The sequence below is a fragment of the Ambystoma mexicanum genome, chromosome 2q (genome assembly GCF_040938575.1).
Source record: "Ambystoma mexicanum isolate Mex_15411 chromosome 2q, UKY_AmexF1_1, whole genome shotgun sequence".
Classification (NCBI taxonomy): domain Eukaryota; kingdom Metazoa; phylum Chordata; class Amphibia; order Caudata; family Ambystomatidae; genus Ambystoma; species Ambystoma mexicanum.
In genome coordinates, this window is record NC_090924.1 from 855407059 (window position 1) to 855434450 (window position 27392).

Genomic DNA, 27392 nt, shown 5'->3' on the forward strand with positions numbered 1-27392 from the left:
AGAATCTTTGCTGATAAAAATGCACTTCTATTCATGTATCCAGCAGCATTTATTGTATAAGCCGCCAGTGCCCCAGATAACATTTGGAAGTGGGAATATTTTACTGCCCATTTTTTAAAGTTGGGACTAAAATGATTTTTTAGGGAGTAAAAATGTAAATCCAATTCCCAACAGAGTACTTTATCCACCTCCGAGTTCCAGGGACACCTTAGCCACTTACTCAGCGACATCAAGAAATCCACAAAAACACTTCTCTTGGGTGACTTAAATCTAGGCTTCAATGACCCCAAAGACAAAGCCACAAACACACTCTCCAAGGATCTCTCAAACATAGGATTCACCCAAAAAATTCTTAACCGAACCCACACCAAAGGACGCACTCTAGACTGGATTGTGGATCACAACTGCAACTCCTCTATCACGTCCAACTACTCTCTCCCTTGGACAGACCACAACTGTATCCAATTCACCATTCCCACAGCCCTTAACTACAGAACGACCACGGCCGCCCCTAACACGGTAGCAAGAAGCTCCAAAAAACTCACAGCTGAAAATATCCGACCACACCTGAACATCCCAAGCCTAGAACCGCCCTTCTCACAAGACCCGGTCATCCTAGTAGAGATCTTCAGAGACACCCTCTCTAATGCAGTAAATGTCGTAGCCCCATTAGAACGCAAGAAAGAAAAAAAGCCATTCCACTAAAACTCATGGTTCACAGAGAACTACAGGCACTACGTGCCAACAAACGACTTGCTCTTAAAAGATGGCAATCCAACCCATGTGACGGCACCAGAGATAGCTTTAAATTGGCAGTTTTGCCATATAAAGAAGCAATATTCTCTGCAAAATCCAAATCATATAATCTGCGAATATCTAATGGTAACTCACAAACCAACAAGCTGTTCACCATTTTTAAGGAACTCACAGCCCCTCCCACGATCACAGATGCAATCATCAAGGACGAAGCCTGGTGTGCAAGTATCCAAGCTGCCAAGCCTAATAAAATAGACCTCCTCCAAAATAAAATCCAGTCACACCTCAAAGCACTCCAAAATCAAAAAAGACCTACACAATCCACACATTATCATAAACCACAACACCTACCCACATTCTCCTTCAAGGACGTCACAGAACCTGAAGTTATCGACATTCTCAAACACCTCAAACCTTCGCTTTGCAAAGGGGACATATGCCCTCCCAAAATCATAAAAGAATGTGCAGACACTCTTGCACCTATACTCACAGCATTCATCAACTCTTCATTTGCAACAGGTATAGTCCCTGCCAACCTTAAAGAGGCCTGGGTTCGAACTCTCCTGAAAAAGCCTACGGTAGACCCAACCGAGCCTAACAACTATCGACCCATAACTACTGTCCCGTTTCTTCTTAAAATACTGGACAAAGCGGCCCATAAACAGATCCAACTCCACCTGGAGAATAATATGGTTGTAGGAAAAAGACAGTCAGGATTCCGCAAAGGGCATGGCACCGAAACTGCTCTATTAGGTCTAAAAAATTCAATTACTCAAATCCTAGACAAAGGAAAACCGGCACTTCTCCTCTTAGACCTATCTGCGGCCTTCAACCTGGTTGATCATAAAACCCTCACCACCCACCTCCTTCAAGCAGCACAATTCTCTAGTCAAGCGACGTCTTGGATCTCGTCCTTCTTAGAAGGAAGAGCAATGAAAGTCTTCTCTAACAGAGCAAATGCAGCCCCCCACCACCATCCACTGTGGCGTCCCACAGGGATCATGTACTGCACCTACGCTCTACAATCTCTTCACTAAGCCCCTTTTTGACAAGCTGGACGCACTTGGGATCGCATATACCAACTATGCGGACGACACTCAAGTCCTCCTTCCACTAACCGGCTCATACGAGCAAGAAGCGGCTGCCCCAAGCCAAATCTACGCCACCATCCAGGCCTGGATGGCGGAAAATGGCTTATGTCTCAATGGAGATAAGACGGAGATCCTTATTTTAGGGCAAAAAACCACATTAAACAAACTTGACAGTTTCTACGCCAATTTTACATCGACAACGCCACCATTCCCGTCCTCAGAGCCGTCAAGACACTAGGAGTCTACACTGATGCCACGCTCTCCATGAATAAGCAAGTCAATGCTATAGCATCTGCTTCTTCTCTCAGCACCAAACTCATCAATGCCATTAAACCATTCCCAACTAATCCTAACTGCCTCTCAATAGCCAGAGCCACCATAGGTGCCAAGCTAGATTACTGTAACACACTCTTAACAGGCAACTCCACAAAAAACCTAAACAGATTCCAAGTCACCCAAAATAACACGCTTAGAGCAGCACTCAGCATCCCTAGAAGAGATCACATCTCACAAGTCAGACAGTCCGTCCACTGGCTTCCAGTCAAAGATCACATTACTTTCAAAATCCTCACCACAGCACACAAACTTATCAACCACACAGCACCTTCCTATCTATCAGGAACACTATCCAGGACCACCTCAGCTAGACCTACTAGAACACGATACACAAACCAACTCAATAACCCCCACATCAACAGGGCTCAAGCAGGAGGAATAGGCTTCCCGTACATAGCCCCTAAGCTCTGGAACTCCCTCCCCAGCGCTCTCCGAGCTGAAACTTTGCTCCCGGCATTCTGGAGACAGCTAAAGCACTCTTCAACTAACTTGCCCCCTTCATATTTACACACCAGCATCTCACCCTTCACCTACTCTTACTTCTTGTAGATAGGCATAAAATTGTAAATAATATATGTACATTACACTAAAAAAATAAAATGATCGTTGATCAAAATGCATTTAATCCAAAAATGGTATCAAAATGTATACATGTTTGCCACGTTAAATAAGCTTCGCTCACCTATATAACAAGCGCCACGATGCCTAAGGGCTGATGTGCGTTCTACAAATGCGAATAAATAAATAAGCGTGAAAAAAAATTCTACTGAAAAACAAATGTTTTTGTAATCAATATTTATTTGCTCCTAGCTATTCATGTATATATTACATTTATTTTAACAAATAAATACTTGGATCACAACAAAAACACAATCATACAGACAATAAATGAACATATACAAAATTCATATAATACAAGTAAATTCATTATATTTCATATAATAAAATTTTAAAATTGCAAAAATTCCTTTTACAGACCTAAGAATCGTCACAGGTCAACAGCAGTGCTATACTAAATGGTTGTCTTGATCATAAGTGACATTGTTTTTAACTCATGCAGTCATTTCTTACATTAAGGACCTTAGCTGTGCAAAGATACGTAGTTATACATTGTGCATTGCTATATTTCGTTTACACAAATGGGCAGTTGTTCGAACCATTGTGTGATCCGGGCGCTCACTTCGGTATCTTACCAACAATTACACATAGTTCATAGCAGATTTATAAAGTTGTCGTTCCAGTGGGCAACATCTTGGCTATGCTACGCCACACCCGATATAATGCGGTATGTACCGCAACTGTGGGATAGTTCAGACAGTAGGCCCAAAATTCAGTGGATTTATTATTGTCGTAAGCATGTACAAAGCTCCCATAGGTGCACATGTATACAGAACTCAAATTAGGGCACTCAGTGAACAGATGCCTCGCAGTTTCTGGGCTCTCTTTACGTTTACAGATTTGACAAATCCTGTTTTCCAAAGACATTTTTAATTGTGAGCCCAAAACGATTAGAATCGGAAGTTGGTTAATCCGAAGTCGCAATATGAGTCAACTTCTTTCTGGGCTCCGACACGATACCAAATACCGTTGAGGGCCCTTATATCTGTGGACTACATTGGAAACGTTTAAGCTTTTTAGAGTGGCAATGTGATCATAGTGCTTATTCCAGTCATGCGGTCGAATTTGGATTTGAAAGAGGCTTTTAACCGCTGCTATCCACCCTGAATGGACCAGTTTGGATACCAGTGTATTGCCTGGAAGGTACTTAATACAGGATCATGAAACAAGGCATCTTTATACTGACCACTTCTCTCACAGTTTGAGCCCAGGATTTTTAGGATAGGGCATAAGGGCGTCATTTTAGCTTTCAAATATAGAGCGACCCTTTTTCTTTGAACTCGTCCCCCGCCACAGTGAGATTAGGCTTAACTCAAGGCGCAATGCCTCCATCGAGACAGAAGGTCTCAGCCCTAATAGCTTTCTTCAGAACTCTCCCTCGAAGCAGTTTAACCATGTCAAGTCAGCGCCTCAAGGCCGTATAAAATCGCAGGACAGAAGCACGGTCTATAAAGGGGTATTCCCTTGAGGCAGTATCCTGCGGACTGCCGGGCAAAGCTATAGAAGAGGTGAGTCAGCTGTACTGCTTTCCTCTTTTTGTTTGCTATAATGCGAGAGTAAGTGGTCTCTGCACTCATCTCTAAACCAAGATAGGGATGATGATTCACATACTCTACCAAAACAAAAATCTAGCTTCACCCTTTTCACCCTCTTTCCGGATATTAGGAGGATCTTAGTTCTTTGCAGATTAATCTCAAGGTCGTTTTCCTTAGCGTATTATGGCCAGTTCGTTCAACTTCGCTCTGCAACCACTGTGTGGTCAAGGATAACAAGGTCATCTGCATAGAACATGCATGCAATTCACATTTGACCAATCTTAGGGGGGCACCAAGCAACATTCAGCATTCTCTCAGGGAGGTCAGAGATGTAAATGTTGAATAAAAAGGGGAGCAACACACAACCCTGCTTGACCCCCCTACCAATCAATATAGATGCAGATTAACCACTGTTGTTGTCCAGCCTGATTCCTGCCCTTGCCCCTTCATGAAGCTTCTTTGTGATGTCCAAGAGCCATCCAGGGCAACCCAGAAACTTTCATTTAGTTCCAGAGCCTGACCCCATTGACAAGGTCAAATGCGGAGTTAAAAATCAACAAATGCTATGCATTAGACTGGGGCATCTTTTGTGCCGCATCTCAAATGAGACAATCAAGACGTTGGATGTTATGGGTCAAGGGGCCAGGTCGAAAGCCGGTCTGAAAGTCGTACATAATTCTCTCAGCTTTGACCCAGGACTCTTAGTTCTTTCAGGACAAATCCTGCAAACATCTTCCCAGTCACATCCAACATGGAGAGCCGCCTGTAATTTGCTTGCAGGGCCCCGTCTCCTTTCTTAAACTAGCACAGACTGCCTCCATGTGGATGGAATGGTGTGCTCATTGCAGACCTTGCCAAATGGGGTCTTCAGGTAAGGTAACCAGCCCTTAGGATCGCTCCTGAGGACCACGTTGGCCAAGCCGTTGGGACAGGGTGCCCTAGAGGATTTTGCATTTTTGATCACTGCCCATATGGCCCGTGTGAAGGTGTCTAATGGCCATATGTCCCCACCCCCAGGGTCACTGGGGGACAGACATTTTTGAGTTCATCTTTGCGCCAACAAAGCACAACCAAGCGGCTTCACCAATAGGTTTAAGGATCTGCTTTTCCTCGTCTCCCTAGGCTGCTGTCAATATTTGCCATATTGATTTTGGGTTTCCACTACCAAAGGCACCAATCATACGTGTCCACTGTACGTTCAAAGCCACATTTTTCCAGTGACTGAGCCTATGATATATGATATGATAGATATGGCATCTGTAACGCGCCTATACACAAGTGCTTCAAGGCGCAACAAGGCCAGGAAGGTGGAACAGAGGGAGGACAGTGACATTGAGATCACGCAAGTGCAGAGGATGGTGGGGGGGTGAGTGCCAGGGTAAAGGGGAGGGGGCAGTGCTGTACATGTCATCAAAACAATAACAAGAAGTGCGGCCAGCAGGCGGCAGATGCGAGGGAGAGTGCAGACAGCAGGTGTCCAAGAGTGCAGGTAGGGGGACTGTAGAGTTACAGATACAGACCTAAGTCCAAGGGTTGCCGGGAGTCAGTGCGGGTGTCCAACTGGGCTGGCAGGGACCTGGCCACAAAATCAGAGGGTAGCCAGGTGACCAGTGCAGTATCAGACAGGAAATCAGCAAGGGAGAGGAAGAGAGACGGCAGGAGCAAAGAGGAAGGTCTTGAGGTTATACCGGAAATGGAGATGGTTCTCCTCAAGTTTCAGAGAGGCAGGGAAGCTGTTCCATAGGGAGGCCCGAGCAGTAGAAAGAGATCTACCACCAACGTGTTGCTTGGAGAAGCGACTGGAGTTGGAGGTAGAGGAGCGAAGAGCTTGAGTAGGAAGGAATTTACGAAGAGAGGGTTCGAGGTATTGAGGACCCAGGCCCCAGAAGGCCTTGTGGACAATGCAGAGGATCTTCAATTTAATCCTTGCAGCCACTGGGAGCCAATGCAGATTTCAGTGCTAGAGAGATATGATCCCTGGGCTTCAGGCTAAGGAAGTCTTGCAGTGCTGTTCTGGATGAGTTGCAGAGGGCGGAGAGTAGAAGCAGGCAGATTTAGAAAGAGGCTGTTGCAGTAGTCCAGCCTAAGGAAAGGAAGAATACCTCTGAGGAGGTGCAGTTGGTAGTTTGACTTCTTAGAGATGTGAGGAGAAAAGGAGAGTGTGGAGTCGAAGATGACCCTGAGGTTCTTAGCCTCACAGGTGGGAGCTGAAAGAGGACCAAGGGAGGCCGGCCAGAGAGTGACAGGAAAGGAGGGTGCAGGTGTGCCGATTAGGAGAATCTCCATTAAGGCAGAGATCATTGCCGGCACACCATTCCTGGATAGCAGACAGTGAGAGATGAGAAGAAGAGGTGGCAGAGGGGAGCCAGAAAACAAGCTGAGTGTCATTCACATAGCACTGAAAGTTAAAGCAGAGAGCGGCAATGCGGTGGGCGAGCGGTGCCGGGTATTGGCTGAACAGCCAGGGAGAGAGGTTTGACCCCTGGGGAACACCACAGGTAGAGAGTGAGATAGAGGAAAGGAAGGACCCAAGCTGCACCTGGGAGGGTCGATCAGAGAGGAACGAGGTAGCCAGGCCAGGGCCAGATCCGTGATTCCCAGATTATCACAGAGACGATTGAGCAGGATGGCATGGTTGACCATGTCAAAGGCAGAGGAGAGATTGAGTAAGATGACGACAGAGGGGAGATTAGAATCAAGGTTAGAGATCAGGTCTTCACAGATGTTCAGGAGAGCAGTTTCCATGCTTCTGGCTGCTCTGAATCCAGACTGATGGTCATGGAGACAACCAACAGATTCAGTGTGAAGATTAAGCTGGGCGATGGTCAGCTTTTCCAGGAGTTTGCCCAGGAAAGGAGTGATGGAGACTGGGCGATAGTTAGCCAGGCAGGAGGGGTCGGCTGAGGGTTTTTTGAGAAGAGGGTGCACAAGAGTGCTTCAGGGGGAAAGGGAAGACTTCAGTAGTGAAGGAGTGGTTGCAGAAGTCAGCCAGAGCAGCAGCAAAGGTGTCAATGTGGTCCTTGATGGTTTTAGAAGAACAGGGAAGAACTGGTTTTGACTGACTTTCATAGATCAGACTTGTCTAGAAACCTTGTCAGGGGAGAACAGAGGAAAGGCAGAGAAAGAGGGAGAGAGGTGGCCAGAGGTAGAGGAGAGATTAGAGGGTGGAGGAGAGGAAGAGAAGGTGGACTGGATGTTCTGGGTTTTAGAGATGAAATGAGAAGCCAGGGCTGTGCAGAGGGCCTGGGAGGGGAGAGGTATAGAGTGCAGCAGGATTGGCCAGCTCCTTGCAGATTTTGAAAAGGTCGGCTGAGTTGTTAGATGCCACTTGGATATGTGCTCTCTTCTTAGTGCGGACGGAGAGCCGGTATTGCCTTTGGAGCAGGGGGCAAGCCAGTTTGACAGAGGATTCGCAAGAAGCTAGACATTTTCTCTCAGCCATGCTGCACTTGTGTTTAAGGGTGACAAGGTCAGAGTCATATCAGGAGTACCACTTGGCTTTGGTCCTCAAGCGGATCCTCATGACAGGGGGCAAGAACATCAAGAGTATCAGAGCTAGAAGAGTGGAGCATGGAAAGGGCTGTGTCAGGATGTGAGTTGGCCAGAGGAGGAGGAGGGGGAGAGAAAGTGGCAGTGAAAGCCTCAATTGACACACGCTTTATGGGTGGGATGACCGAGAAGGTAGGTGGCAGTGCTAGAGTTTGCTTGGCCTGACGGGTAGAGAGGGTGAGATGGGAGGAAAGGAGAAAGTGATCACTCAAGGAGAGAGCAGTGGTGAGGGGGAATAGAACAGGGGGGGGGGTCTGAGGAGATCAGAACATCCAGAATGTGCCCTGCAGATTGAGTCGGCCCGAGGGGAGAATAGAAAGAGAGAGGGTCGTAGAGGTTGCGAGTCCAGTGGAGGGACATGAAGCATCCAGGTGGATGTTACAAGGAGGAGGAGTTGAGTGGTCGAGGTCAGGGAGGAAGGAGGAGAGGTCTGCCCATTCAGAGAGGAAGGAGGTGATCTGACCAGGTGGCCGATAGATAGTAGCCACGGTAAGAGTGGCCAGACAAGGCATTAAAAAGAGGAGTAGGCCTGCATAGGAATGACAGAGGCAGGAATCCACTCTGGGAAGATCAATGCTTCACCCCCTCCGAACGGTTGGATCTGAGCGTGGAGAGGATCTTGTAGCCATCAAGGATGAGAGGGTCAAAGTTTGTGACAGAGCTGGCAGTGAACCATGTCTCAATGAGACCGAGAACATCAAGGTCAAATTTTTCCAGGGGACGGCAGATATCAGAGGAGTGTTTGATAGCTGAGCAAGAGTTGAGAGTGGACATATGGAGAAGGTTGCCAACCTTGAAAGACTTCCGTGCAGGGGTACAAATCAATGGTATGCCCTGCAGAGGTGTAGAAGGAGCCGGGGGGGGGGGCAGAAGAGGAAGGAGGAGAGGGCAAAGTAGCCAAGGAGGAGGCAGAGGGGGGAGGCAAGGAAGGGAGAGAAGGAACAGCAGGAGAAAAACAATGTTGGTAGGCATTCTTGATCCTATGGATTTCACCATGGAGCTCATGACCCGGAGCTCATGACCCGTAGGTGTATTCTTTCTCAGCCATCTGATCTGTCTGCGCATGCTTCCTTTAGACTTGCGCATTGCAATGTCAAATGTTTATGTTTTCCACCACCTGTGCCCTCCTAGGTACAACAGATGCCACGCCGGTGGGGAGTGAATAAATCCAGGTCTCGATCTCATCCACAAGATATTTCTGCCACTCGTCCTGATCCACAGCTTTAATAACTGCTGTGGATTCACGGGAGAAGTTATCATAGGGGTGGCAAAGTGATTTATCTAGACAATACGCATTCAGATCTCCTCCCAAAAGAATCTCATCACAGTTCACACTTCCACCGTAGTCAACACACACCTCATCGATACATGCACAAATATAATTTGTAGAAGACCTCCCTGGAGGGTCGTACACGTTGATCAACAACGTTGTATAGCTTGCGGCCTCACCTTGCAGTTTAATTTCAACTGCCATAATATTGGTACTATAAGTGCTGGTGGGCAAGAGCACTGAATCAATAGATTGCCTTACCCCAATAATCAAGCCACCATAAGACCTCTGCCAGGTACCCTTTCTTGCCAAAATGGGATAAATTACAAAGCCTTCGACATGTACCCTGTCGGTTAGCCAGGTCTCCTGGCACAGAAACATGTTGTGCTTCAATAACAAAGGCAAGGATCCCTCTTGGCTGTTGCCCCTCTAGTGTTCCAACTGACAACCTTTAAACCTCAGTTCGAGGCCTGGCACTGCTGGGGTAAAAAGCTTTTCAACCATTCACAACCCTGTACATTTGCAAAGCTCTTTGGCGTTTGCGCAGATACAATGTTGTTAGTTACATAAAACATATTGGAACACCCTAGCGAGTGTTCTGTGATGGGGATTGGTCAATCAGCGGGCTATACGCACTGGTATAGCACGCAGATTGATTACAGCCCGTAGTTGGGCTGCATGTGTATTCCGGAACGGAAAGAGTTAACTTTCCGTTCTGAAATGCACATTGGAAAACCAATGTGTGCACGTAAGCATGCCCAGTGAAATGAAACTGGGAAATGCATATAAATAAAAATGGGGCTGGCATAAACTGCACTGCAGCGTTGGGTGGAACGTGTGGGAAAGTTTGTTTGTAGGCGTGAAATTAAATGAAATGCTGCGCACACTTCTGGGCGTTCAGTGTAGCAGGGAAGTGCCAATGGAGATGAAGGGCACAGAAGGATAAGTAAATTGCCTGTTAATTTAATGTATGTGCAGATGTAGCTTGCAGATGTATATTAACTGCATGTTTGTGTTGAGTAATTGGTAAGTAACATTTGCGTAGTGGGGGGGGAGCACACCTAAAATAAACCTAATTAGAGCAGGGGGCAGGCATACCCACACCTGATTCCACTTTACTATGACACATATGAAACATGTTTATTGAAGTACAAAAAGAAATTGTGCTACATTTACCATTTTGCAATTCTGTGTACTTCAATTAAACATGTCTCATTTATTCAACTTTAATTAAACAGTGAGGGTGTTCTAATAGCTTTATAGACCGGCAGCTTGGGCCGTACCGGGCGTTATGGTCCCTCATACCTGGTTAATTAACTTGGTCTTCAGGGCCCATAACGCCTGGTACGGCCCTCGCTGCAGGTCTAAAAAGCCATTATACGCTCCCTGGAGCATCACAACAGGTTGATGGCAGCACAGTAGGCACCTTCATGCGTAGTTCATATCCCAATGCACCAAAGGTGGACTTGTGTAGGTGTACTAGAGCAGCAGTATCTGGGAGGCAGAAGTGTAGACGTATCGCTTTCCTTCCGTCCACGTCTAGCTGCTCAATAAAGTCAAAGTCTGTGGTGTTGAGTATCCAGAGTGTAGGTATATTAGCCAGAAGCCTCAGCACCTTGGGCCTGTTAAAGTAATTTAAGTCTTGTTTAAATTTAAGTGGCGCAATAGAGAATTATCAGAGGATCCAGGGTAGTAGTGCTGGGCAAATCTTCTAAACTCTGATGCTGTTGTCCACTTTATCAGCTTCCATAATCACACTGCCCCCGGCTTGCTTCGCTCCACCAGATAAGCCTTGTGTAGCAATAGTGGCCAATGGTGCATTAGTTGTGAGGATTTCCTTTGTGCCCAATGTGGTTGCATCAGGGACTTCCTTAACTAACCAACTGGTAAGAGTGCCAACAGATTTTTGCTTCCTTGTCTTTCTACGCAATTCCCTTCTCCTTTGTTTTTTGGATTTTTGCATAATTGCTCGTTGTGGAGTTCAATGGTATATCCTCTGTATCCTCTTGCAGTGGCTGTATTGTTGATACATGAGATGCCTGATCCTCTGTTCTTTTCTTTCAACGTCTCCAGTCTTTGTATGTCTTATATGTAAGAGGAGAGTCCTCATTTGCTGGGATCTCCACAGGAAGTTCACAGCAAAGGATAGGGCCGTCCCCTGCCCCAACTATCTCTATGCTGTTCGAGATGGACCTCTCCGTCAGTACAAGTAAATTGACTGCAACCTGGTTCTGCTCAAATTTTTTCAGACAAGCGCCGACGCGTTATTCCCTGCTGTTTGAGATCATCATGGATACGGCCAAACAACTTCAAGAGAATCTTTACTGTGAAGTGCAGCGCTCCCTTGGTGAGATTCACTACAGTACTCCCAATACTGCTATTCTCCATGGTACTCTGGTCTATAGCTTCACTGGGAGGGAGCTCTGGTTCTGTGGTGGGAAACGTCAGCGGTCAATGACATTCAGGAGGGCAGATCAGTGCGCGGTAAATGCACAGCAGGAGTAAAGAGGAGACAAGGTGCTGAAAGTTCCTCACTATTTACAGTTGCTGTTTCGTGTGGAACTCCAGATGGTTGGATTGCCCCTTTCACCGAGTAACATAGTGCTAGAAGAGGTTGTTTTTATCAATCTCTATAGCGGAACAATTTCTGCCACCTGTGGCATCCACCTCGGCTAGCGCAATTAATATGTCCAGATTAGTTTGCTTTGAGATAGCACTTGGAGATTGCACAATGTCTTGATGTGGATTCGCCTGGGGTGCACAATCCAAAGGGAAACATGCAGTGGTGTGCCCTAGAGTTGTTTTGGGCGTGTGTTTTGCTGCTGCTGCTTTGAGGACTTGCAAGGGGTGGGGCACGGTAACCTGTTCTGTGCTAGTAGAACGTGAGCACATTTTTATTTCTTTGCAGGATTTAGGTTTGCGTCAGTTATAGACCTTTTGATGGCTTACAGTCTTACTCAGCATATTTACCAATGTGTCTGCTTCGTGTGGATTTTGCGCATGAGCCACGGATGCAAAGTTTGCAAACAGCAACAGGGGAGATCACAGTGGCAGTCTCATTGATTACTATGGTTTTAAATTGTGATCAGAGACTAAGGAGAAAAGACGTTTGGGGCGCCGCCTACCCGTCCCTCTGTGAAACACTGGCAAACCACTTCCTCGCACCACTCAATCCACCATGACCACAGTATGCAGAGCGGTTAAGGGCTTTGTGCTGCTCACGAAGTACACGCATCCACGGTAGACAGTGAGGTAATCCTAAAAAGCGACCGGCAAACCACTTCCTCACACCACTTAACCGATCTGCATACCGCAGTCGTAGGGGATTAAGAGGCTTTGTGCTGCTCACAAAGTACACGTCTCCAAGGGAGACAGTGAGGAAATCCGAACAAGCATATATTAAAAGATGCACGTTAACTTCTTTCGATCAAGCATTATAATAGTAGTTTCGTCCTGTGGTACAACGCGCACTACTGGTCCAAACATACCCATGGAGCTATGTGGATGATAGCAGGAGCACAAGGTCCTACGTGGTCCCATTTTTTGTTGGGGGTATTTGTACTCCCGGTTTTTATTTTTGGGAGTATTTGTCTATTTTTAGGGAGTGAAAGTGGCCAATACACCCCTTATTTGTAGGGCTGTAAGCCACTGTCTGTCAGGTGTATGTGCTTGTAGTTATCGAACTACAAGCGCATATTGAGCAGCTCTTCCCATTTCTGCTAACCCATATGCACAATCACCAGCTGCCCAGTGAAGGAATTCTCCATACCTTTCCAGGTTCACCCAACTAAGGATATTGAAACCTGCCAGTACAGATGAATTCACTTGCCTTGCCTGCAGACCAAAGTTGTTTTAAGACGCGTTACCCCGAGTTTGCTGAGATTTGGAGTTCTCATTTAGCTCTGTTGCGCTGTACATTGAGTGGATATATAACCTATTTGGATAAAAGGAGTGTCCTTTGGTAGTTTGTCTAAAACCTTGGATGGAGACTCTGAATGTGGTTTATCCTATTGCAGTAGAGACTGATTAATAACGGAACCTTCTATGCATAGTAATTGTTTTGTGAAAAGCAAGTTTACCAAACAGGCCATCTGCCTCTTGTTTACCAAGCAGTGATAACTCCAAGGCTTATGTTGACTTAAAGTTGGTCCTATGCATTATCACCACAGGGGTAGATATCAGATTTCCTCCTCTGGATCAGTATCTGTATGACTCTTGCATTAAACATTTGGGGGATGAAGAGTTGAGTTGGAACCTCAGGAGTGTTTGTGGCACAACTGTTGGGGTAAAAATATGTGCATCCATCTTGTTTTTAATAATTTTGTAACCAGCAAGTCAGTAAAAATCTGATTGGTGTGTATTCATGCTGATGCCATTGCTACAGCAATGCAGACGTTTCTGCTGGATTCTCTGAAAGCATTAGAGAAGTTGAACCATCTGCAGTGAAGTGGCCAATATAGAAGGAATGTCGGAGCAGAGTGATACACATTGAACAGTGGTACTTATTTGCAAACTGGTAAGAATAAGAGGATTCAGAGGCAAAGGAGTACAAGGACAATTTCCTGAGAACAATGTGACAAGAAGGACGCAGTGTCCAATTTCAAATAGAGATAATTTGTATTGCATCAACTGAACAGATCCAACAGCATCTGGGCATTGATTATAAGAACACAGACACCGGATCTGGAGGGAAGAAAAAGGTTAACAGAAAAGGTGGGTCCTGAAGGCCCTACAGAAGGTAGTCAAAAATCCCTAAAGGAAGGGCATTCCACAAGCTTTGCCCAGGCATAGCAACCCTCCAATCACCTCTTAATTGTCATCTAAATTTTCTACAAGACATTTCTGCGAGCGAAGCGTTTCAGACAGCTGGTGCATGTGGATATTTTTTTGTTTTTTTAAAACTTTTATTTTTGGCGGCAGAGGTTCACAAGGCACATACATCAAGGCAACAAATATGCATGATAAACATATGATGGAGCAACACATTAATCACAGCAATGTCAAAAGAGCTTCACATGAGAGGAGAGTAAATAGAAGTTCATGATGCAGGAGTGGTCTCTGATGGAGTGGGGGACGAGCCGGACCCGGAGGTGCCCTCACTGATTATTAAGATACGTATTGAATTCAACCAAGATGTTCTTGGAGCGGGAGTGGGCGGGGAGCATGGACAGGTATTCTTCCTCACAGTTTCGTGGCCAGGTTAGCATGTGGAGCCATTTCTGGTAGACCGGGGGGGGGGGGTGGGGACTTCTCCAGCTCTGGAGGATGCATTTTTTGGCTATCATACACCCAATGTTCAGAAATTTAGCCAAACGTCTGGTGCCATCAGTTTTCCAGGCTCCAAAAAGAACTGCTAAAGGATCAGGATCAACCATAGTTTCAGAAATAGCAGTGAGTGTTTCTAGAATGCGTTCCCAGAATCCAAACAGTTTATCGCAGGTCCAGAACATGTGTAAGTGATCAGCTTCTGTTGCCCCGCAACAGGGGCAGGGGTACACCGTGGCGTTGGTGAACCTCGAGGTCCTGTGTGGAGTATAGTAAAGCCTGTTTAGAAGTTTATATTGCATGGCGCGATGACGGAAATTGAGGGAGACTTTTTGGGTGTGTAGGCACATTTCCCCCCAGACCTTGTCGGATATCTTTAGGCCCAGTTCAACTACCCATTCATCGCGTGCCCTGAGAGCAGGAGTAGGGGTAGCGTCCTGTAGGATCTTATATAGTGAGGATACTACTCCACGGGCACCGCCAGAATTGGCAATATATGCAATCGCCGGGTTGTCTGGGGGCTCATCTGGGAATGTGGGCCATTTGGTGCGAAACGCGGCCCTCAGTCTATAGTATTGGAGGGTCTCTAAGGCGGACCTAGTGTGCCCTTGTATCCATGTTTGGGCATCAATTAACCTGCCTTCGGGGTAGAAGACTGACAGTGCTTGGTATCCCAACACCCCCCAGTGTTGGGCCAACGCTGTGTCATGTGTGGGCTCCAGGCCGGGGAAGGCCCACACAGGGAGTCACTTATAGTATGGGGAGGCCTCAGGTGTCGGATATAGCAGGCCCGTCCCGGCTTGAAGGGTCGTGTTGATTGGATCAATGGGAGAGTCAGGTGTGTAATGCTGGTGTAGTATGAGGGACATTATGTTGATGCCAGTGGCTGCCAGTCGTTGCAGTTTGACGTGGGGACGCGCCGGAGTACCAGGGTACCAATGAGTGGCGTGTTGGGCTTGAGCCGCAGACCAGTAAAGCGTCAGATACGGAGCTGTGAGTCCCCCTTGACTGTATGGGAGCACCATGTCAATGCACTTCTTGCGTACTGCGCCAGAATGCCAGAAGAACTGTGCACATAATGTGTGTAGACTAGCAAAGTATTCCCTCCCAGACCATACGGGTACGTTACTGAAAGTGTAAAAGGAGTTTGGGGAGTAGAATCATTTTAATGAGGGAAAGCCGACCAGCAATGGACAATGGAAGGGTACGCCACCGTAAGACTTTAGTCTCGAGTGTTTGTGCTACCGCAGAGTAATTATCGGCAAGCAGGGTGGGTTTGGTTAGGGATATTTGTACACCCAGATATCTGACACCATTCGGGGACCAGCGGAGGGGGTATTCGGTGGTGGGCTGTTGGGTAGATTTAGTGAGTGGGAAGATCTCTGACTGAGTAATTAATAGTGAAACCGGAGTGGGTGCCGATGCGGGTAATATCTCTCAGTATAGGGTCAAGATGGGTTGTGGGATCTCTGATGTACAGTAGAACATAGTCCGCATATGGGGATATCATTTCGGGGTTGTCTTTCAGTCTTATACCCCTGCGGGCGTGATGCGCACAGACATAGTCTGCCTTCGGGTCTATTGCTAGAGCAAAAAGAATTGGAGAGAAGGGGCATCCCTGTCAGGTACCCCTGAAGTGTGAGAAAAGATCAGATGTCAGTGTATTGGCTCTTACCCGCGCCACAGGAGAAGCTTATAACAATTTGATGAACCCAATCGACGCCCATAGTCTCCAGCACCAGCCACATGTATCTCCAAGAGATCATATCAAAGGCCTTCTGAGCATCCAGCGTGACCGCCACAGTTTGTGCATCTTGGTCTATGCGGGACATAACATTAAACAGTCTTCTGATATTATGGGACATAGACCAGCCTGGTCTTCGTGGGCTAGATATGTCATGATGGGCAGAAAGCGATTCACTATGATTTTAGCAAAGATTTTTGTGTCGAGGTTCATAAGGGAGAGGGGTCTATAAAACCCGCATTCATCATCAGGCTTGCCAGGCTTGAGCAGTACCGTGATGACAGCTTCACGCATGGAAAGGGGAAGGATAGAGAGACAGAGTGATTCGTCCCAGACCTCTAGCAACCTGGGAGCTAATATCGCGATGTGCTCTTGATAGAAATCGGCGGTTAGCCCGTCAGGGCCCGGGGCCTTGCCTTTGGGCAGGTCTGAGATGGCTGTTACTGTCTCGTCTAGTGTAATTGGGGAATCCAACTGGTCCCGGGTAGTGGAGGAGATTTCTGTGGTGGAGATCTGGTCAAGAAGCTCTTGCATATGTTGTTCGGTGTGTTCGGCAGGCTGGGAGTAGAGGGAGCTGTAAAACTCAGTGAATATATCTAGGATTTGTTGGTCAGCCCATTGTGCGTTGCCATGTTCATCTTTAATAGAGGTGATTTGCGTCCAGCCAGATTCCCTTTTAACTAGTGTCGCTAATGCTTTCCCCGGCCTGTCCCCCTCACCATATTTTCTGAGGCCTGTGGACGGCTAAAGTATTGGACTTCATTGATGGCAAGTGTGTTGTATGCCTGGAGTTCGTCACTGATTTGGGCGAGTATGGCGGGGTCGGCCCCAGCGGAACATCACAGCTCCAATTGCTTCAGTTTGGCTTCCGAGCGACCAAGAGCGGCTATGATTGCTTTCAGCACCCCAGCCTCCTGGGAGATAGACATACCCCTAATATACACTTTGAAGGCGTCCCACCTAACCGCAGCTGAGGTGTCCTGAACAGTGTTGTCCTCAAAGAAAGACACGATATCTGCAAGTATTTCAGCCCTGAACACAACATCCCTCAGGGCCTCGGATTTGAAACGCCAGGTGCTGAATGTCGGGACAGGTATCCCAAACCCCACCGATAGTGTGATCGGGGCATGGTCCGACAATGTGCGAGGTAGGATCTGGGACCCCTCCACCCTATCCATGACCTCTTCTGACACAAAGAACAAGTCTATCCTAGATGATCTATCGTGCACAGACAAATAATAAGTGTACTCCCGCCGTTTGGGGTGTAGCGTCCTCCAAGCATCGCAGATGTCAAGTGTCTTAATGTGGCCGTGTAGCCTACATGCAGCACTGGACAGGGCATGTGGAGCAGTACCAGTCCTGTCCAGGACAATGTCTGGAATAAGATGTAAATCTCCTCCCCACAGGACCAGAATTCCCACGTAGCCCAGCAGTATAGTGGTAATAGTATCAAAAAACTCAGGAGAGTCCACATTGGGGCAGTAGGTATTGACAAGTAGATATTCTTAGTTGACCAGTGTACAGTGCAGTATAACAGTGTCCATCCGGGTCCGTGTAGCTTTTGTGTAATATAAACTTAATTGATTTGTGAATCATCCTGAGACCGCCCCTGGATTGGGTGGAATAAGAGGTAAAGAATCTAGCCGGGTCCCATGCTGGGGCCATGGTTCTTGGTATGTGGCCATTGGAGTGTGTCTCCTGTAGAAGCAGTACCTTACAGCTATGCCTGTTAGCATAGGCCATGATTTTACGGGCCTTGGTGTGATTGCTTAACCCATGAACATTCCAAGACATTATGACGGTAGACATTTCAGTGACAGATATCTTATCCTACCATACAGGTTTTAGTGAACATCCCAGATCCGGCAATAGTGTGTGCCCCCAAAGTTAGAATTGAAAGTGCGATCGTGGCCCTTTAATGAACGCGCCATGCAACCTCGTATGCCTTTTTTAGATAACACCCTGTTCCCACTCACCACCAACCCAAGTTTAACAGTGTAAGCATCGCCCACCCTTAACTGTACACAGCTGAGCCGTCCCCAACCTGGCCCAGCCTGTTCAAGAGCCCAACTGGAGCTAACCCACAACAAAGGTGTGAAGAACAGTGCAATCGCAAAGGGGGGGCTATTGCCGTGTACTAGCACGCTTGGAGCCCAAGGTGTTCCGTTGAAAAACAAGCAGTATTTGCGGTCTTATAATCCATGCTCTTAATAGAAATTAAGGGCCTGAATGTGAATCATAGGAACGTTACAATTTGAACATTAATAGACAATCAACATGGTCACTGTGAGTAGTTCAATATTACGATAGTCCGACAGTGTGTATCAGAGAGAATAGGTGACGTAAATACAGCCCGAGCTGTATAAAAGAGTAAATATAATGACAGAGTAATTGTGAATAAGGTCAATGACCGGTGAAGTTCTCAATCCGCATGACAGCAGGACAATCGAAGGGAACAAGCCTCGGACGAAGTTCAGTCATTGTCCATTATATCATCAGCGGGCGGGCGAGGGGGGAACAATGTGCTTCTATGAATTTCACCGCTTCCGAGGGCACCGTAAAGAAATAAAGTTTGTTGTTGAATGTGAACTTCAGGCGCGCAGGAAATAGAATGGCATAAGGAATATTTCTCTCCCTGAGCAGTTTTTTAACTCTGAGGAATTTGGGACACTCCTGCTGCACTCCGGTCGAGAAGTCGGGGAAAATTCGGATCACTTGCGAGTCCATCCTGAGCTCTCCTTTTTCACATGCAAGGCGGAGGATCTGGTCGTGGTCTTTAAAATTTTTGCAATGATAGGCCTCGGGAAATCCCCAGGCCTTGGATGTGGAGCCAGCGCCCTGTGAGCCCTTTCGATGGTGAAGAAGGTGGACATATCAGGATTGCCCAATAGATCTTTCAAGAGGTTCTCGACAGCCAGTTGGAGTCGGCCCTTCAGCGCATTTTCCGGGGGCCCGATAATACGTATATTATTCCTCCGTGATATGGATTCGAGGCCTCACATTTGGCCTTTACTGACTTCATGTCCATGACAAGGGTGGTCACCGTACTCTGCAGTGTGGTTATATTGTCCTCATTAGCACTGATTCTGTTTTCAGTTTCCGTGATTCTCGTCCCTTGTTGATCTAGTTTGGCCCCGAGAGATGCCACATTTGCATTAATGTCATCTAGCTTTTAGTGAAAGGCCGCAAAATGTCTAGCCATTGATTCCATCATGACCGTCAGATCCGCAGGAGGCCCCTCTGCAGGGAGTGGTGCATCGACATGGTCGCATGTGCGTGGGCAGAGTCAGACCTCGGGGTGGCTTTAGCAAATTTGTCCATGGCTCCAGTCTTATTGGTGTTCCTGGATCTGTTGGACATTGTGTTGTATGAAGTCTGAGTACTCGAAGTGTAGTGGTAAGTCTCGTGTGGGTATTATACACCCTGAAGTTGTGCGGTGCAGAAACAAGATGGAGAAACAGCTCTCTTGTCAGTGGCGTAGCAGCAGCCCACAGAGCCATCAGGCGAGGACCATCAATGCCCGGAGCCAGGATTCAGAGGAGACAGTACCAGGGGAGAAGACCAGGAAGCTCTCCCCAATGGCTCATAGGAGGCAAAATGGGCGCGCACCTCAGGATCCCAGCGCTACAGAGCCTGAAGGTTAGTCCTTGTGAAGGAGTGGGGGGCAGCAGCCAGACCAGGGGGACCGCGCGCAGTAGCCTCCCCAACTACTCACCTCAAGCTCGGCTCACGTCCGTGTCCAGCACCGGGATGGCAGAGTCTTCAATGAGCCCACACGGAGCCCGTGCGGCGAGCACACATGGCGGGCGGCCCAGGCACCGCTTTGTCCCGAAAGGCAACCCGGCCTTTGGCGCGGCGGGAGCAATGTCTCCAGGGGGTGCAGCAGTATCACAGGGGCTGCGGGGGATGGCCAGGCAGAGGCGCCGCAGAAGCGCAGAGCGGCGGAAGGGCGCCGGGAGTTCCAGATGGCAGGCGCCGGCGTCTCACGTAGATCTGCCCACGCGTGCCGGCGTAGGTCCCACAGGTGGCCCCCGCGCACCAGGCACGGCCCCAGCCCCAGGCCGCCGGGCCAGGGAGAGAGTCAGGCAGGCGGGTGATGAGAGCCCGTGAGCTGCGGGGCCGCAGGCAGCAACGGGCGCCACTCGTCGCTGCCGTGCACCCCGGCAGCGCAAGGGCCCAGCCCAACACAGGGGCAGCATTGGTGGTCGAACACAGGGTCAGGAGGTCCGATTCGGGGCTAGATTTCACGGGCAGGTAGCTCCGGGTGTCAGCAAGGTAGGAGCCGAGTCTGGAGACGGAGCAGAGTAGCTGACCGCAGATGGAGGCAGATGTAAAGCGGCAGCACACGGAGCTGGAAAGCTAGCCAGCCAGCCATTTTGACGGCTGCTCAACAGCGCCCCTGTGCAAGCGGATATTACTTGATAAAATGGGTGTGTGAGAACATGAAGACATTTGAAAATGCTACCTCATTCGACATGAATTGAAGCCTATGGGCTGGACTTCGACGCCAAGCCTAGGTTGTTGATAAGATCAGCGTACATGAAGGGTAGCCTAAACAATACTGGGGTGGTGAGGGCAGCAAAAAGCATCTTAAATGCTTTGACCCTAAATGGATAATATCAGTATTTGGCAGATTCAAGTGCACAGTGCAGTGATGCAGCCAGGCACTTTCTTATTTCAGAGTTAAAGTTGGTCAAAATCTTGGTTGGTTGCAGAGACTTTAAACTAGACCTGGACTCTTCATATATGTCTATATGCTGCCCTGCTTTGTTCAGAACATGTCGACACAGATGTGTCAAATTCTAACTGGGTCTATCCATATTTATTTCAAATTTGGATAGACCCAGTTTGAATTTGATATTTGTGCCATTGATTGTTGGAGCACAGGAATCCACATGGGGGGATGAAAATAGTTACCTCTGTCCTGATGAAGGCCATTAAAGGAAGAGCAGTGGCCAAAATAGTTCTGAACATAGCAGTGCAACATATAAACACTGCGTACTAAGTCGAGTGAGAAGGCAGTTGGACTAAGACAGCCCCGAGTCCAATAGGAGGAGCTACACTTTGTGGATGAATAACGATTAAAAAATACATAACAAAAATACATGTTTTGTACTTTTACTTTACTGCTGTGTTGATATGAACACTTAAATATTGTACTGTATATCTTTGTGTATAAATGTCTAATGATAGTTTTGATACATGAATCTGGTGAAAAATTATTTTTAGAGAGAAAAGTTAGTAGTTCTAGGTCTATCCATAATCGCCCTGATCAGAAAAAGAAAGAAAAAAGGATTTACCCAGATACTGATCCACATCGCGGCAGCCAGTGCCGATAGTTCGATAAAAGGGACTCTTGAGAGAGCTAGGAAATTAAAAGACAAACTACCCCTGTAGTGGACAAGGCAAGCTTTGCTGCTAGAGCAGGTGAAATCTCCTTATGCAGCGATGGTCAGTGACTTTCACTAATTTAAGGGCAGAAGAGAGGGTTCCCCATGATCTGAAACAAGAGCTGAGGGGGATGCTCACAGAGCTCCTACTCTGCCCCTAATAGCTTCACTACTTGACCCCAGTTCTTCCATGAAATGTTTGGAAGGATCTAAAGGTTGGCTGTAAAGTCCCTCTAAATGACTGTATAGTTATGTTAACTAGTGCGAAAAACTGCTCAAGGAAAATAATGTATTCAATGAAAAGGGGCTACCTACTATGACAGAATGTCTACATGAACCGAACCAGCAGTGGAAGGCGCCCCACACGGGTCCTTCCTCACCATGGTACGGACTGCTAATCCGTGCCCAGTAAAAAAAAATAAAAAGTACTTTTTTAACAATGATTGCTTTGCAGCACCCTTTGATTTATTTTACTGATCTCTTTCCTTTGCCTGCATATATTCGGGTGTTTTCGAGAGTTACCCCCCTCATTTACGTTTAGTGCAGAATGGGCAAAAAGCAACCGGATATGTATGGCCTATACAAGTGAGGATGTGGGAGTCTATGTGGGAGTTAGCAGCTGATACATGGTCATGGTTAATGATACCTACATTTAATTAGTCATAAAGTGCAATGAAACACTGACAGCAGAAAACACGCCAGACTTTACTTTCTTTAATTTTGTATAAGGAACCTTATAAAACTAACTCTATAAAAGACTGAAGAAAAGGATGTCCAAGAAGTCTTTTGCATGCTGATGTTGGCAAATGTGAGTGTGACTAAAATTATCTGTTTTCTAGAGCAGTTTCCTTGAATAATGCGTCTTCGGTAGCTGTTGCTCTGCAATTTTGTGACACAGTTGCTATGTAAATAATATGTGTTACTCTCCGATTCAATGGTACTCATTTTATTGACCTCTGAAGCTTCATCAAATGAGTGGTCCTTCCAGGGTTACAACCTGTAGTATGCACACCTAAAAATGCTTGCTAAAATATGAGAAAATGGCTTACCATTCGAAGATTTATCATATTCTTGTTAAAAGCAAAGTTCCCGTAAAATTCAAGGAATTCCATCAGCAATACACCTAGAAGAAAATATATAATTTACTCAAGTGATGATAATGCACTAAGGAATTAACATTTAAATACTTTTTTAGCCTACCTAAAGTTTCTGTATTTTCAGAAGTTTTGATCTTAGTTAGATTGCTTACAAAAGTGCAGTCATTGTTATCAATTATGTGGATGTCTCCTGGATCTAAAAAAGAAAAGAAAATATTAAAAAATAAGTTGATTAGCACATTCTAATATAATATATACACAGAAGCAAACATAAACCCGTTGCAATGCAGAAGCGTGCAACCAAGTGAGGGGATCTTAGTAAGAAAGGGCCAGTCCCTGATGCCGTTACTATTCTAATGAGCTGTAGGCCATTTAGTAATATTGCAAAACTAGCAAGGACCGAGCTGTTGAATTTGACCAGGAAGAGGCCTATATGAGCAATAAGCAAGTATCTTTATAAGAATGGAGCACTATATTCTGATCAACATCAACTTTCTCTCTGAGAATCCACTGGCACCATGCACTTTCTTTGATAAATAAACTTGCTGTTAAGCTCAATTTCACCCAAATTACTGATCATACTCTGGTTACCCACCAAAAAAAAAACATTTTATGATCTCGAATCATAACCCCACAAAGCCGCCAGCTAGATCCCATAACAGACCAGAAAAAGAAACAGACAGATTTTAGTGATCAACCCAATCAAGTGGTTCAATCTGCAAACCTTTAAATTCTGCTCTTGGCCTCGACAGACCCCTTTGGTGGTACGCTAAGGTTTTGTAATCGACAGGTATATAATCCTATAAATCAAAATCAAGTGAACTAAATGGGGGATCACTTGAGCTTTTTTTGCAATTTTTTTTTAAACCTTTCTTTCTTCTGTCAAGCACATTACAACTCACAGGCATATAGTAGTTACATTTGCAAATCTTAATGTATGCATTTACGTAATAAATAAGCGGGAAAAAAAAGAAACGGTGTATTCTCAGCCGATTTTTCTGGCCACCGTGCCGGTGTTGAACCTATACTTGATTCAGTCTGCATCTTCAACGGACTCTGCCGTGTCTGTGTTCAAATACCGTTTTGGGTACTATTCCTCTTGTATAACCTTCTTCGCAGTCCTGTACCCATGTGAGGTCTTTCACCCATTCTTGTACTGTTGGGGCCGTTCTGGCTTTCCAAGCTCTTAGAATGTTCCTTTTGGCCACTGCGTTGCATACGGATGTGAGATCGGCTCATCAGGGAACATTGCCCATTTCTTTTTCATTGCTGCTTTTAGTCGGAGGTATTGCAACGCAGTAGTGAGACCCTGGCCCACCTTGTCTTGGACCATTTTCAGCGGCGCAAACTTCCCGCCTCCCAACTTCCTTTCAATATCTGGAACCCATTTTTTTTGTATCGTCGTGTCTGTTGTGGGTAGGACGTCTGGATAGTGCCACAGGGTTGCGTGCGGCCAGTAGGGGTACGAGCATCCGACTCTTTGGAAAAGGTATGACCATGCACGCACGGTGGAGTTTAACAGATCCACCTCCCCCATGTCTTTTTTGCTTTTGGCGAATATCATGGATTGCAGTTTGATCGGGGAGGCTGCGAATTTCTCAGCTTGTATATGTGCATATTTTTCAGTGTTTTCGGACCAGTATTTCGCAAAGTGTGCCTGTGCTGAATAAAAGTATAATAGAAAAACCGGAGCCATTAGCCCCCCCATGTCATACCTCTCACACAATTTATTCCATCTTAATCTCACAGTGCTTCCTCCCCATACAAATGTGGAGGCCAGTTTTTGTAGGAGATCAAAGAACTGTCTGCCCGGCCAGATTGGTATGTTGCTGAATAAGTACAGAGCTTTCGGCACCACCACCATTTTAAGCAACGCAATCCGACCGTATAACGATATTGGGAGTTTGTCCCAGATTATGAGTTTCTGCTCCAGTGTAGTTAGGAACGGCTCATAGTTGTTTAAGTAAAGTGTGTGTCTGTCAGTGGCCATGTTGATGCCCAAGTATCGTGCTGTGTTTGGGGACCAGTGAAAATGAGCGGTGGCTGGGGATTGTATAGTGGCTCTTGTAAGGGGGATTATTTCCGATTTTTGTCTGTTTATTTTATACCCGGAGTATTCTGCGAATTGCGTTGTGTTGTCCATTACTGGCACAAGATTTGTCTCTGGGTTTCTCAGGTATATCATTGTATCGTCTGCGTACAGCGAAATGAACTGGGGAGGGCCTCTAATGCGTATTACTCGCCATGCATGGTTGTGTGAGATTCGCCGCCATCTCCTCTATCGTGAGCGCAAATATTAAGGGTGAGAGAGGACAGCCCTGTCTCGTGCCTCTTTGTAATGTAAAATCTGCCGAAAGCATGTTATTCTTTCTGACCTTTGCTCTGGGGTCTTTGTCTAGTGTTTGTATATACTTCTGGAAACCAGGGCCGAACCCCATTTTTCAAAAGATAGAGTACATGTATTTCCATGATACAGAGTCAAACACTTTTTCAGCATCGAGAGCCACTCCTACTGTTCGCTTCCGGATCCATTTCTGACACTATTGCGAAGAACCTTAAGGAGGTGGAGCGGGTGGGGATTAAGCCGGACTGGTCCGGATGTATTAATTTATTCATATGGAATAGCAGGCGATTCACTATAGTTTTGGAGAATATTTTAGTGTCCGCATTGATCAAGGAAAGGGGATGGTAGGATGTGGGGTCTTGCAGTGATTTATGTGGTTTCAGGAGAACAGTTATTATTGCTTCTTTCATTGTAGTAGACAATGCTCCCTTACCCAGGGCTTCCTCCCATACCTACATTAATTTGGGGGCGAGTTCTTCTTTGTAGATTTTATAAAGTCTGCCGGTATCCCATCTGAGCCCGGTGCCTTGCCTGATTGATGTTCCTTAATAGCCTCTGTGATTTCCTCTATGGTAAGTGGGAGGTCCAGGGCCTCTCTGTCTGTCGGGCTCAATTTGGGCAGTGCAAAAGAATCCATATATTTTTTTAGCTCTTCATCTGATACTTGATCAGTGTTCGAGTATAGTTGGGTGTAAAAGTCTAGGAACACCTCATTAACTTCCTGTGCATCCGTGTGGATTATTCCCTCTGTGTCTAGTATACTTGTTATTTGTTTGAACCCTTGTTCAGTTTTGATGAGGTTCGCCATTGTGCGACTGGCTTTGTTTCCCTCCCCATATCTTTTGGCCCGTATTGGCCTCATTGTGTAGTATACTTCTCGTTCCGCCAGCTCCTTAAATTTGGTCATTTTTTGTTGCAGCGGTTTCAGAGTGTTCTTCCCTGGTGCCGGAGAGTGTATGTTTTCTAGTCTACGTGATTCTTGTTCTGTCTTGGTAAGGTCGTTTCGTATTTCGCTAAGCGTCCCGGCTGTCCTCGAGATTAAATGCAGTCTCAGCCACACCTTAAAGGCTTCCCACACTGTGGTCATTGATTGAACTGATCCTATGTTATGATCGAAGAATTTGGTTATCTCCGCTCAAGTGTTTCAATCATTGGTTCATCTTTAAGCAATGATGGGTGCATCCTCCATGATCGTTGGTTGCGTTGATTTATGCCTAGTAGTATTTCAAGCAGGACGGGAGAGTGATCCGATAGAGTGTGTGGTAGTATTGTACATTCTTGTAAATGTTGTATCGGGCGAGCTAAGCCAGTAGTCTATCCGTGAACTGGACCCATGTACATTTGAATGGAACGTATATTCTCTCCGTCCTGTATGCGTCTCCCTCCATGTATCTGTTAGTGGTTGCGTTTCCATAATCTGCCGTATGGTAGTTGCAGCTTTAGTGTGGGGTCACTCTGCTGTGGCTCAGCGATCAATAGCGGGGTCGAGGATTGTGTTGAAGTCACCCCCCATAGTATTTTGGCAGACCCCGCCGGTGTGATTTGAGCTAGTATTTGCAGGTAAAATTCAGGCGAATCTATATTTGGGCCATACGTGTTGATTACTATTAACTCCACATCTGCCAGCACACCCCAGATTATTACAAATCTGCCCTCATGGTCTATTTCCATTCTGCACAACTGCAATCCTGTGCGTTTGTGGACTAGCATTATCACCCCTCTGGCTTGTGATGAGTAATCTGTTGCGATACGCATCTGACCCCAGCTCTGTGCAAATGATTCTGTCACCTTCTTGGTTGCGTGTGTTTCTTGTAAAAGAAGGAAGTCTATTTTATGCCAATTCGCATAGGCTAGTATTTTTCTCACTTTGATGGGATTCGCTAGTCCTCTGATGTTCCATGTTAGGAACCGCAGCCTGTGGGCCTTACCCTTCGCAGTTCTGTGTGTTATGTATCATATTCCACAATTTGTACTGAGCACCACTTGCGAGCCACGTGTCCGACAGGTTTTGTAGTATAAACAAAACATTGAACTTCCCAACAGTCATTCGGCAACAGGCCTGTCCCAACCCCCTGCCCTCTCCCTCACCATCCCCCCAACTGGACAATGTAGTTCCCTGTGAATTCTGCAACTTTTGCATCCGTGTGGAGCTCTGTTTAGCCTCTTTTTTTGTTTCCACTTTGCTTATCGAGTCGCCCCCTAGGAGCTCTTGCGGCGTGTCTATAGTTGGTTGGAGTCCTGTGGCGGATCTGCCGGTGTATCTTTTGTCACCCCTTCGTCAGGTGTTAGATCGGACTGTCTGATCTCTCTTGCCCGTCGGGAGTGGGATGTGCTGTTCTATGTAATTCATTGCTTCTTCTGCTGTTTCGAAGAAGTGCGCCCTTCCTGAGTGTTGGA

The 27392-nt window shown here is 46.5% G+C and overlaps 1 protein-coding gene across 1 annotated transcript in view; it reads right to left on the reverse strand.

Moving 5' to 3' along the window:
* Positions 1 to 27392, reverse strand: part of MTPAP (mitochondrial poly(A) polymerase) — a 361093-nt gene that overhangs the window by 12198 nt on the left and 321503 nt on the right. Inside the window, exons 7-8 of the mRNA XM_069648089.1 lie at positions 22755 to 22847; positions 22604 to 22677 (exon numbers count right to left, since the gene is read on the reverse strand). Coding sequence (XP_069504190.1) covers positions 22604 to 22677; positions 22755 to 22847 — 167 coding nt within the window. The remainder of the gene's footprint in view (positions 1 to 22603; positions 22678 to 22754; positions 22848 to 27392) is intronic.